Source organism: Gobius niger, assembly GCF_951799975.1.
Source record: "Gobius niger genome assembly, chromosome: 12".
NCBI lineage: Eukaryota > Metazoa > Chordata > Actinopteri > Gobiiformes > Gobiidae > Gobius > Gobius niger.
This window is the reverse complement of record NC_136863.1, coordinates 626,605-639,619: the sequence shown is the minus strand read 5'-3', so window position 1 is coordinate 639,619 and position 13,015 is coordinate 626,605. Positions and strand designations below refer to the sequence as shown.

The following is a 13,015-nucleotide window of genomic DNA, read 5'->3' as shown; positions in this document are numbered from 1 at the left end:
CAACTTATTTATCACATAAATAAAGTCAAGTCTAAATCAGGCCCATATGGATGTTTTCTCACAGCAGATTGTTCAGTAGAAGTGAAAAAACGGCCCGATGCTAACATGTAGCATCAAGTTAGCATTCTCCGTTATTCAGGTATTTATGGGCTGTTGAACCACTTTGCTCCTCCCCATGTCTTCATCATTATTTAGTAGAAACTATATTCATAATTCAGCGTTTGTTAAAGTAGTTTTTGAATAATTAAAGAATATAAATATTTTCAAAACCGTTTTACCCTTAGCTGTTTTTAAAAATGACCATATATGGGCGAGTCCAGAAATGCGTCTCTATCTATGGTCTGGGTGAATACTGGGTTGGTATTAAAGAAAGTGTATAATGTGTCATCTTTGGACACAGAGTCACAGTTTGTAAAAGGGGTTAGGCAAAATAAGTCTTGACTTCAGCCTAAACCCCTTCGGTCAGGCATCATTTAGATTTAATTCTTACTGTGTTTTCTTATTGTATAACGTCTTAGATCTTTGGAAAACATGTGACATGTGATTTAAATGTTCATAATGACCGAAGAAAATAAATTAACTAACTAACTAAATACTGGACTCTGATTGGCTGGTGCATTATTTTGGTGTAACCGCACACGTAGTCCGGTAGTTAAATCACTGGGATGTCACTCCGCTGTGGCGTCGCCATAGCAACGCCTGACACAGCTGACTCAGATAAAGGCGTAATAGGGGTTATGCGCTAACCACTTCCGCATTCCGATAAGTGAGTAAATCACTTCCGGTTACCATGTTATTTAATGGGAGCAAGAACTTTTTAGCAGCTGAAAACACTGTCACTTGTTTTACACATTGGAAAACGGGTCAAAATAGCTCCACTACGTAGAGCTGCACATTCTTAGCTGCTCAAACAAGAGATTCCAGGAGTAAAAGTTGCGTATTTATTGAAGAAGAAGAAGAAGAAGAAGATCTTTATTTATATAGCGCCTTTCACAGACATATAGTCACAAAGCGCTTTACATGAGACAGTTGTACATTCACTCCATACTCGGTGGTGGAAAGCTACGTTTGTAGCTTCAGTTTCCCCTGGGGGAGACTGTCAGAAGCGCTTTCGCGACTACACACGTCTGCGCCAACGGACCCTCTGACACCACCATACATTCACTCACACATCATTCATCCTGGCCTATTGTACATGTTTTTAGTGGTCGGGGAAACCGGAGAACCCGGAGGAAACCTACGCAGACACAGGGAGAACATGCAAACTCCACACAGAAAGGCCCCGTCCAGGTGGGAATCGAACCCGGGACCTTCTAGCTGTGAAGCGAGAGCACTAACCACTGCGCTACCGAGCCGCCCGGTATTGAATGCTAACGCTTGTGGGGCCGTAGCTATCATTAAGCTAGCTTTAGCCGTCTCACCCGACGCACTTTATTTAAATTCATGCACTGCCCACGGACGTGTATTTGCATCGTCTGTGATCACAAACAATACACAAGAGCCAGTTTTATTAAAGTATATCCAACAGGAGACTTCGAACTGACGCGTTATTGATGTAACCGGACTGTTACGATGCTGTGGCTGTTCTTCTGTAGATGCATTAAGCCTGTTCTGAAGCCTTTTCACACACACACACGCACACACACACACACACACACGCGCACACGCACACGCGCACACGCACACGCACACGCACACGCACACGCGCACACGCACACACGCACACACACACACACACACACACACACACACACACACGCGCACGCGCACACGCACACGCGCACACGCACACGCACACGCACACGCACACGCGCACACGCACACACGCACACACACACACACACACACACACACACACGCACACCTCTGGATACGATTTTCACATGTTGTATGTATATTTTACTGAAGGCTAAGCTGAATTTATGAAACAAAGCTGGTTTAATCGATGCAGCCTCCGTGGTGGAGCTGCCTGTGCGTCAGGACGCGCGGCTGCAGCCGCTCCACATCTGCATCAGTCAGGGCCAGCTGCAGATGTGAGCTGCAAAAGCCAAACTACCGCCTGCCTCTGATGAAAGTCATCAGCGTCGAGACTTGATGACTTTAGGACAAGTCCGTTGGGGTGCGACTGACAACGTTACATTTAGGCAATTATATCATTTCCGAAATCATTTTTCATGTAGGGCCGAGGCTAGTTTAATTTACTATAGCCTGTGCGTAATGCCTGTTTCCAAACAAGAGGAAAATAAAGCCTGTATTTTGTTATAAACGCTCTCTGCTGAACTGTTCAACAAGATTGCATAATATATTCTTCCAGCTGTGTGTGCGTCATGTGCAGCATATGCTTTAATTTTGCAGACGTGACATTGAAACTTTTTAAGTTTCTACAATTTGAAAGAAAAAACTTGAAGTTTCTGAATGTTAAAATAATCTTCATATTTTTATGATAGTTATGAATGCATTTAAATTATTACATAATGTGCTAAATGTTGAACAAAGATAATGCTGTACAGACGCGCATCTGGAAGTGTGCGGTCGGTGCAGGTCCGAGTTGAGGACAAAAGCTCACGTCTCTCATAAAGACCGAGCTGCACCGGGAGGAGCAGGTGCTCTGGACTTGAACACGCCTGTGGGAGGAGCAGGTGCTCTGGACTTGAACACGCCTGTGGGAGGAGCAGGTGCTCTGGACTTGAACACGCCTGTGGGAGGAGCAGGTGCTCTGGACTTGAACACGCCTGTGGGAGGAGCAGGTGCTCTGGACTTGAACACGCCTGTGTGGACAGTGGGAGGCTGGTGTCTTTTACCTGGTTGGAGCTGCTCTTCGGGACTTGCTACGTGAAGCTTCACATGTCGTGGTGCTCATGGAGACCGCCCGGTAAGAAATCTTCTGCGTCTTAATTTTGTGCCATGATCTATAAAGTGCCAGACATCGCGTGTTTCCCCTGAACTGGTAAAGGCGCACGTAAATAAACTCCATTACACGGATGCTGCTCAGTTGCAATCCGAAATTTTGAAGACCTCCGCAAATATTTGACCGATCAATACGAAACCAAAAGTGTTTGGTAAAGGCGCTGCTCGCCTCCTCTTCACGATCCTAAAGTAAAACCTTTGTGGAAGATTTCACAGTGAAAAGATCTGCACATGACCATGGCCTGACACGTACACCCATTGCTGACCCATATGCGCGTGTCTTTTCTCTCTGGTTAGAGGCGTGTGCCCGTGTCTTTCGTAGTCAGTTTATGGGGAGAGATGCTCCTGACGCACAGGCAGCTCCACCGCGGAGGCTGCATCGTTTAAACCAGTTTTGTCGTAAAAGTCCGGTTACATCAATAACGCGTCAGTTCGAAGTCTCCTGTTGGATATACTTTAATAAAACTGGCTCTTGTGTATTGTTTGTGATCACAGACGATGCAAATACACGTCCGTGGGCAGTGCATGAATTTAAATAAAGTGCGTCGGGTGAGGCGGCTAAAGCTAGCTTAATGATAGCTACGGCCCCACAAGCGTTAGCATTCAATAAATACGCAACTTTTACTCCTGGAATCTCTCATTTGAGCAGCTAAGAATGTGCAGCTCTACGTAGTGGAGCTGTTTTGACCCGTTTTCCAATGTGTAAAACAAGTGACAGTGTTTTCAGCTGCTAAAAAGTTCTTGCTCCTATTAAATAACATGGTAACCGGAAGTGATTTACTCACTTATCGGAATGCGGAAGTCGTTAGCGCATAACCCCTATTAGTGACTGACAGGAACGTATGAGATGGATTTAGTGTTTGCTAAATGTTTGTAGAGGAGAGTGAGCAGCTAGGTTAGCTACTGTTAATAACATATGAGCTTTACATTTCTATTGGAAACGGTTAAGGCTATTCATCATTTTCAGGCGTACATAAAATGATCCTGCATTGAAGCATCTTTGTCTGGATTAGTAAAGTCAAACATAAAAGTTTGAGTTGGGGGGGCCCAGGTGTGAGCGACTCCACCGCAGCTGTTTCTTCAGGTTGACCCCTGAACTCCCGCCTGAACCAAGCACATTTTCTCCAGCTCGGCTTTACCCCAATCCAAAAGCTTCTGGAAAAAAGGTGTGAAAATAGCGACAGAACTGAGACGAAAACAATGATGAAGATGTGCCAAAAATGTGACAAAAAAAGACAAAAAAAAGAGGAAAAAAGACAAAAAAAGACGAAAAAATGACAAAAAATGACAAAAAATGACAAAAAAAAGACAAAAAATGACAAAAAAAAGATAAAAAATGTGACAAAAAATGACAAAAAAATGACAAAAAAAGATAAAAAATGTGACACAAAAAAGACAAAAAATGACAAAAAAAAGATAAAAAATGTGACAAAAAATGACAAAAAATGACAAAAAAATGACAAAAAATGACAAAAAATGACAAAAAAATGACAAAAAAAGACAAAAAAAAGACAAAAAAATGACAAAAAATGACAAAAAAAAGAAAAAAAATGACAAAAAAAGACCAAAAATGACCAAAAAATGACAAAAAATGACAAAAAATGACAAAAAAATAAAAAAAAATGTGACAAAAAATGACAAAAAATGACAAAAAAATGACAAAAAATGACAAAAAATGACAAAAAATGACAAAAAAAGACAAAAAAAGACAAAAAATGACAAAAAATGACAAAAAATGACAAAAAAAAGACAAAAAATGACAAAAAAAGACAAAAAAAGACAAAAAAAAGACAAAAAAATGACAAAAAATGACAAAAAATGACAAAAAAAGACAAAAAATGACCAAAAAATGACAAAAAATGACAAAAAATGACAAAAAAAAAGATAAAAAATGTGACAAAAAATGACAAAAAATGACAAAAAATGACAAAAAATGACAAAAAATGACAAAAAAAGACAAAAAATGACAAAAAAAAGACAAAAAATGACCAAAAAAAGACAAAAAATGACAAAAAATGACAAAAAAAAGATAAAAAATGTGACAAAAAATGACAAAAAAAATGACAAAAAAATGACAAAAAAATGACAAAAAAAGAAAAAAAATGACTAAAAAATGACAAAAAAAGACAAAAAACAGACAAAAAATGACAAAAAAAGACAAAAAATGACCCAAAAAAGACAAAAAATGACAAAAAAAATGACAAAAAATGACAAAAAATGACAAAAAATGACAAAAAATGACAAAAAAAAGATAAAAAATGTGACAAAAAATGACAAAAAAAATGACAAAAAAATGACAAAAAAATGACAAAAAAAGAAAAAAAAGACAAAAAATGACTAAAAAATGACAAAAAAAGACAAAAAAAAGACAAAAAATGACAAAAAATGACAAAAAAAAAGACAAAAAATGACCCAAAAAAGACAAAAAATGACAAAAAAATGACAAAAAATGACAAAAAATGACAAAAAATGACAAAAAAAAGATAAAAAATGTGACAAAAAATGACAAAAAATGACAAAAAAATGACAAAAAAATGACAAAAAAAGACAAAAAAATGACTAAAAATGACAAAAAAAAAAAAAAAATAAGCCAAAAAATGACAAAAAAAAAAAAAAATATGACAAAAAATGACAAAAAATGACAAAAAATGACAAAAAATGAACAAAAAATGACAAAAAAAAGATAAAAAATGTGAAAAAAAATGACAAAAAAAAGATAAAAAATGTGACAAAAAATGACTAAAAATGACCAAAAAATGACAAAAAAAAGATTAAAAATGTGACAAAAAATGACAAAAAAATGACAAAAAAAGATAAAAAATGTGACACAAAAAAGACAAAAAATGACAAAAAAAAGATAAAAAATGTGACAAAAAATGACAAAAAATGACAAAAAAATGACAAAAAATGACAAAAAATGACAAAAAAATGACAAAAAAAGACAAAAAAAAGACAAAAAAATGACAAAAAATGACAAAAAAAAGAAAAAAAATGACAAAAAAAGACCAAAAATGACCAAAAAATGACAAAAAATGACAAAAAAAAGACAAAAAAAGACAAAAAATGACAAAAAATGACAAAAAATGACAAAAAAAAGACAAAAAATGACAAAAAAAGACAAAAAAAGACAAAAAAAAAAAAAAAAAATGACAAAAAAAGACAAAAAATGACCAAAAAATGACAAAAAATGACAAAAAATGACCAAAAAAAAGATAAAAAATGTGACAAAAAATGACAAAAAATGACAAAAAAATGACAAAAAATGACAAAAAAATGACAAAAAATGACAAAAAAAGACAAAAAATGACAAAAAAAAGACAAAAAATGACCAAAAAAAGACAAAAAATGACAAAAAATGACAAAAAAAAGATAAAAAATGTGACAAAAAATGACAAAAAAAAATGACAAAAAAATGACAAAAAAATGACAAAAAAAGAAAAAAAAGAAAAAAAATGACTAAAAAATGACAAAAAAAGACAAAAAAAAGACAAAAAATGACAAAAAATGACAAAAAAAGACAAAAAAAAGACAAAAAATGACCCAAAAAAGACAAAAAATGACAAAAAAAAATGACCAAAAATGACAAAAAATGACAAAAAATGACAAAAAATGACAAAAAAAAGATAAAAAATGTGACAAAAAATGACAAAAAATGACAAAAAAATGACAAAAAAATGACAAAAAAATGACAAAAAAATGACTAAAAATGACCACAAAAAAAAAAAAAAAAAAGCCAAAAAATGACAAAAAAAAAAAAAATATGACAAAAAATGACAAAAAATGACAAAAAATGACAAAAAATGACAAAAAAATGACAAAAAATGACAAAAAATGACAAAAAATGACAAAAAATGACAAAAAAAAGATAAAAAATGTGATAAAAAATGACAAAAAAAATGACAAAAAAATGACAAAAAAATGACAAAAAAAGAAAAAAAAGACAAAAAATGACTAAAAAATGACAAAAAAAGACAAAAAAAAGACAAAAAAAGACAAAAAATGACAAAAAAAAAGACAAAAAATGACCCAAAAAAGAGAAAAAATGACAAAAAAAATGACAAAAAATGACAAAAAATGACAAAAAATGACAAAAAATGACAAAAAAAAGATAAAAAATGTGACAAAAAATGACAAAAAATGACAAAAAAATGACAAAAAAAATGACAAAAAAAGACAAAAAAATGACTAAAAATGACAAAAAATTTTTTTAAAAAAAGCCAAAAAATGACAAAAAAAAAAAAAAAAAGACAAAAAATGACAAAAAATGACAAAAAATGACTAAAAATGAACAAAAAATGACAAAAAAAAGATAAAAAATGTGAAAAAAAAATGACAAAAAAAAGATAAAAAATGTGACAAAAAATGACAAAAAATGACCAAAAAATGACAAAAAAAAGATAAAAAATGTGACAAAAAATGACCAAAAAATGACAAAAAATGACAAAAAAATGACAAAAAATGACAAAAAAAAACCAAAAGACAAAAATGTGACAAAAAATGTGACAAAAAACGACAAAAAAAAACGACAAAAAAAAACGACAAAAAAAAGACAAATAATGTGACAAAAAAAAGGTAAATAAGTGGTGCCCACGAGTGCCGCATATCGGTGTTTACTTCCAGGGAAAAGTGTTTCCGGGTTAGTCCTGTTGTGTTGTGATTCTGTGCTGATGTTGTGTCGTTGAGCCTGACTGAGATCCTCGTAATAGCTGCGGAGAATGACTCGCTCTGAGACCAGCCTTCAGTGACCGGCTAATAACCCACACAAAATAGTCCCGTAGTCTGGCAGATTTAGTGACTTTAGTCAATGAAAAACACATTTATTATAAATGTTAGGTTTGTGGGACCCTGGTATAAGCGGATTAAACAACGAGGAGCCGCGTTAGACGTTATAATGCAGGAGGAACAACACTGTGTCGGCGTTAGAACCGACTAACGCGGCTCCGAGAGGTTTAAACCTGACTTAAACAGCTCCTGCTCTGTGGTTAAAGTGTCCTCTCTGTGGTTCCTGAGGGAAAGTTCTGCTTTAAAGTGTCCTCTCTGTGGTTCAGGTGTCGGGGCCGTGCGGGCGATGTCACATGGTCGGCATCGACCAGGAGAGCGGAGCCCGAACCCGAGAACCTCTGCTGAGTCTGTCCGAGCTCAGGGGCCAAGGCAAGGTACTACTACTGCAATACTACTACTACTACTACAATACTGCTACTACTACTACTACTACTACTACTACTGCAGTACTACTACTACTACTACTACAATACTGCTACGACTACCACTAATACAAGAGCCCGAACCAGAGACCCTCTGCTGTCTCTGTGAGAGCTCAGGGGCCAAGGCACAGGAGGAGCTGACCAGTGCAGGACACCACGCTCTGAAACAGCACAGACTAATGAAGCTCTGAGTGACTTCCTGTTGAGTGAAGGTTCTTTACATCCTGGTCTCAGATCCGTTTCTTCATATAATATAATATATAATATACTGTAATATAATATAATATAATATAAGCGTGTTTCCTCCAGACCTCCCCTTTAAGTGCTTCACACACGCCTGCTCTGCCAGGTATTGATCTGGACTCGGGGCCAAAGTCCTGGATGATCTAAAGTCCAGAGGAACGAGGAGCACTCACAGCAGATTGTTCTGGAACCCGTCCCGGAACCAACTAAAACATGCACAATGGACCCAACCCCTGTGCCACGCAGGGGGGAGGGGCTAGCTTGAGTCCACAGGGAGGAGTCCAGCTTGGCTCCGCCCCTCTACGACCGAGCTCACACCTGAGTCTCAGTCTGATCTGACACTGATGACCTGCTTATTGACCAGCGACATTAGCATTAGCATTAGCATTAGCATTAGCATTAGCATTAGCATTGGGGAAAGATGAAGTCCTCCATTCCTGCTCCTGGAGGGGTTTTCTGATCTGCTCAGGCTCATGTTGCTTTGTTAGACTCACTGTGGCTCAGAGAAAGAACTGAAGCTTTGTTTTTCTTTAGCGCCCCCTGCTGGAGCCAGTGAGGAGCCCGGCCTTACATAAGATCTTTAGCGCCCCCTGCTGGAGCCAGTGAGGATCTGCTTTATTTCCACAGGTGACGTTTGGAGTTTACCTGAGCCACCGACTTCCAGAGAACTCCAGGACCACGGCCTTCCTCTGCAGGGGCTCCAGCGTCCGGCCCGGCCCCGCCCCCTAACGCCCCGCCCCCTAAGGCCCCGCCCCCTAACATCCTGCCCTAGAGTCCCGCCCCCTAAAGCCCCACCATAGCAAAAATAAGGAAGAGCTATGTCAAAAAAATGGCAAACACAGGGGGAAAAGGGCAGAATAAATGAGAGAAAATTGTGGCAAAATTTTGAAAAGTTCTGTAAAAAATGGGGCAAAAATGGGGAAAATGTTTTGAATTAAAAATAGCAAAAATTCTGTAAACAAATGTGGGAAAATTCATGTTTTTCTGCCCTTTTGTCGTCTGTTCTGGGATCGATTCAAGGACGTCACGCAGAACAAACGGGACTTGGATTTGGAAGAAGCTACTTTCACTTTAAACATGGGAATAATGAGACTGAAGCTCCGGGTCCTCTGTGATTGGAGGAGGAAACATGTGGAAGGCGGGGCTAATATAAAAACCAAAGTCATTCTGGAGCTGCTGTTTTGACTGTTTAACCTGAGCCTGAGTTCAGCGTTGTGTCAGGCATATTGGGGACAGGAAGTGAATCGAAGCTAGCGAACGCTGGAGAATCGGGGCTACGGTGTTTAGCGCATGCGCAGCCTCGCTTGTTTACGGCAGTGTGTTAATTAGGCAATGTGTAAATTTTCTAGGCTATATTTATGTAAAATACATTGAAATAAATAATTGTAATGATGATAGAAATAATAACGATTATGAAAGATTTGACAAAGCAAAGCAGCTTTATGAGGACCTAACCTATTTAAATCTTATATTTGGCTGCCTTGTGTGTATATATATAGGCCTATACATGTTATCATAGATTGTACATTTTTTAATAGTCAATTGTTGTGTTTTTGTTTAGTCAAATCTGATCGTTAATAATTGTTATTATAATTTATATCATCATCAAAATCATCATTATTTTGTTCATTTGTATTTTCTATAAATATACACAATTTACAACTTGTTGTTCTGTTGCTTTGTCAAATCTTTCATAATCGTTATTATCATTTCTATCATCGTTACAATTATTTATTTCAATGTATTTTACATAAATATAGCCGACATTATTTACACATTGCCTAATTAACACTTTCTCCATCTGTGAGATCAATAAAGTATCAAAGAGCCGCCGTAAACATGCGAGGCTACGCATGCGCTAAACACCGGAGCCCCGATTCTCCAGCGTTCGCTAGCTCCGATTCACTTCGGTTAGTGCTAGATCGTATGCTCGGGAGGGACAGTCTGCTGTGAAAACGTGAGATATCATGACACAAATTAAGGTGAGGGCCAGGGAAATGGTTAACCTCTTAACTCCCGCCTGAACCGAAAGGATCTTTTTCCTCACGTCATCAGATTTTTTTCACATTTTTGTCATTTTTTCGTCCATTTTTTCGTCACATTTATCACATTTTTGTCATTTTTTTAATCAATTTTTTTGTCATTTTTTTAATCAATTTTTTGTAATTTTTTGTCACATTTTTGTCATTTTTTGTCAATTTTTTTTTTATCAATTTTTTGTTATTTTTGTGTGACATTTTTGTCATTTTTCCGTCAATTTAATGTCAATTTCTAGTGACATTTTTGTGACATTTTTGCCACTTTTTCATCAATTTTTCGTCACTTTTTTGTCACATTTCCATCATTGTTTTCGTCTCAGTTTTGTTGCTATTTTCACAGCTTTTTTCCAGAAGGTTTTGGATTGGGGTAAAGCCAAACTGGAGAAAGTGTGCTCGGTTCAGGCGGGAGTTAAGGATTAGGGTTAGGATTAGGATTATTTGTATTTTTAGACAAACCAACTCATAGATCTATACAAAATCACAGCAGACTGTCCCTCCGGAGCATACGATCTAGCACTAACCTTTCACTTCCTGTCCCCGATATGCCTGACACAAGCGGATCATGTGGAGGAGGGATGAGGATGATGTCATAGCTTGATGATGATGATGATGATGATGATGATGATGATGTCACAGCTTTAGACTCTCATGTGTTCATGGTTTTGTTAAAGTGAAGCTGTTTTTCACTGGAAACAAACCCTGTCTTTGAACTAAACACGACTCTGGCTCTTCTGGAGGTTTAGTCGCTGTAGATTCTGTTTTATCATTAAAACTCAGCACAGTTAATCCAGTTCAGTTTTACCCAAATCTAAAAGGGCAGACTGGGGCGGCACTAGAGGGCGCTGTACGCTGGTGCTGATATATAACATGTGTGTGGGTTTTCTTCTTCTCTTCCAATAGGCAAACACACGGTAAATAAACATGAATGACTGAGAGTGAAGGCGAGAGTTCAGATAAAATCCTGTCAGAGTCGTGATAATCGTCATTTACACACGTTTGAAATGTTTTTATGTCTTTTCCCAAACTTTAATGTCTGGGTTATTTTCTGGAAAACACTGGCCTGTTCCTTTAAAGCAGCTCTGACTCTTGGATTTCCTGTTGATGAGCAGAAAACTCTGGAAACAACGAGGGCTCCGTCCGAAACCATCAAATTGCTAAGAGCTCTTACGCCAAACCGGATGTGCGTCAGCGTCCGCCATGGCAAGATGCTTCCGAATTGGTCTGTCAGTTAGGAAGTAGTTAGGAAAAGGAGCCTTGATGCTAACTAGCATAGCCACTTTAGCATAGGGACCTCTGATGCTAACTATCATAGCCACTTTAGCATAGGGACCTCTGGTGCTAACTATCATAGCCACTTTAGCATAGGGACCTCTGGTGCTAACTATCATAGCCACTTTAGCATAGGGACCTCTGGTGCTAACTATCATAGCCACTTTAGCATAGGGGCCTCTGGTGCTAACTATCATAGCCACTTTAGCATAGGGACCTCTGATGCTAACTATCATAGCCACTTTAGCATAGGGACCTCTGATGCTAACTATCATAGCCACTTTAGCATAGGGACCTCTGGTGCTAACTATCATAGCCACTTTAGCATAGGGACCTCTGGTGCTAACTATCATACCCACTTTAGCATAGGGACCCCTGATGCTAACTATCATAGCCACTTTAGCATAGGGACCTCTGATGCTAACTATCATAGCCACTTTAGCATAGGGACCTCTGATGCTAGCTATCATAGCCACTTTAGCATAGGGACCTCTGATGCTAGCTATCATAGCCACTTTAGCATAGGGACCTCTGATGCTAACTATCATAGCCACTTTAGCATAGGGACCTCTGATGCTAACTATCATAGCCACTTTAGCATAGGGACCTCTGGTGCTAACTATCATAGCCACTTTAGCATAGTAACCTCTGATGCTAACTATCATAGCCACTTTAGCATAGGGACCTCTGATGCTAACTATCATAGCCACTTTAGCATTTTCTCCTTAAATGTCTTTGTTTGGACACTATGTTGTTGTTGGACACTAGGGGGCGACATGCACTTTTGTTTGGCCTGCACTCCACCAATAACTTTAAAGAAGAAGAAAAACAGCTGTTGGTGATGTCACTTCCCTTTCCCCTGTTTAAGGACGGACGGATTGTTCAAATGCAGCTGAAGCTCTAGTTTCCGAACTGCACAGATCTAACAGTCATGAAAGGTTAAGGAGTTAGTTATAGTGTTAGTGCTTAGAGGAGACAATTTAAGGGTTTCGGACGCAGCCAAACAAACTGCCCCGTCTCCTCGACAGGCCAGTGTAACGCTTCATTTGAAAGCTAAGACCCACCAAACGTAATGTAACTTGTGTTGGTGACTCTTTCTTTTCCAGCACGTCTCGGTCACATTCTGTAAGTGTGTTTGTCTTTATTTATTCACTCTTTATTTGTGTTTTTTTTGTCACTTTTAGATTGTGTTATTGTCGCACATTTTCATCTTTAGGTGAAGCCAAACTGGAGAAGAAGAAGATGAAGATGTGCAGGACGGGTTTAATAAGAAGAGGAGCGACGCTGTTTAGTCTCTGTTTGTTTTAATAAAGTTTGAATCCGTGATGATGTTGGAGCTTCTGAACCTAAAGA

General features: G+C 37.6%; 1 protein-coding gene across 1 annotated transcript in view; it reads left to right on the top strand.

Moving 5' to 3' along the window:
- Positions 1-9,083, top strand: part of mocos (molybdenum cofactor sulfurase) — a gene marked incomplete at both ends in the record, with an annotated part of 62,386 nt that extends 53,303 nt beyond the window's left edge. Inside the window, 2 exons of the mRNA XM_079568405.1 lie at positions 7,956-8,063; positions 8,982-9,083. Of these exons, the coding sequence (XP_079424531.1) occupies positions 7,956-8,063; positions 8,982-9,083 (210 nt within the window). The remainder of the gene's footprint in view (positions 1-7,955; positions 8,064-8,981) is intronic.
- Positions 9,084-13,015: the final 3,932 nt, after the last annotated feature.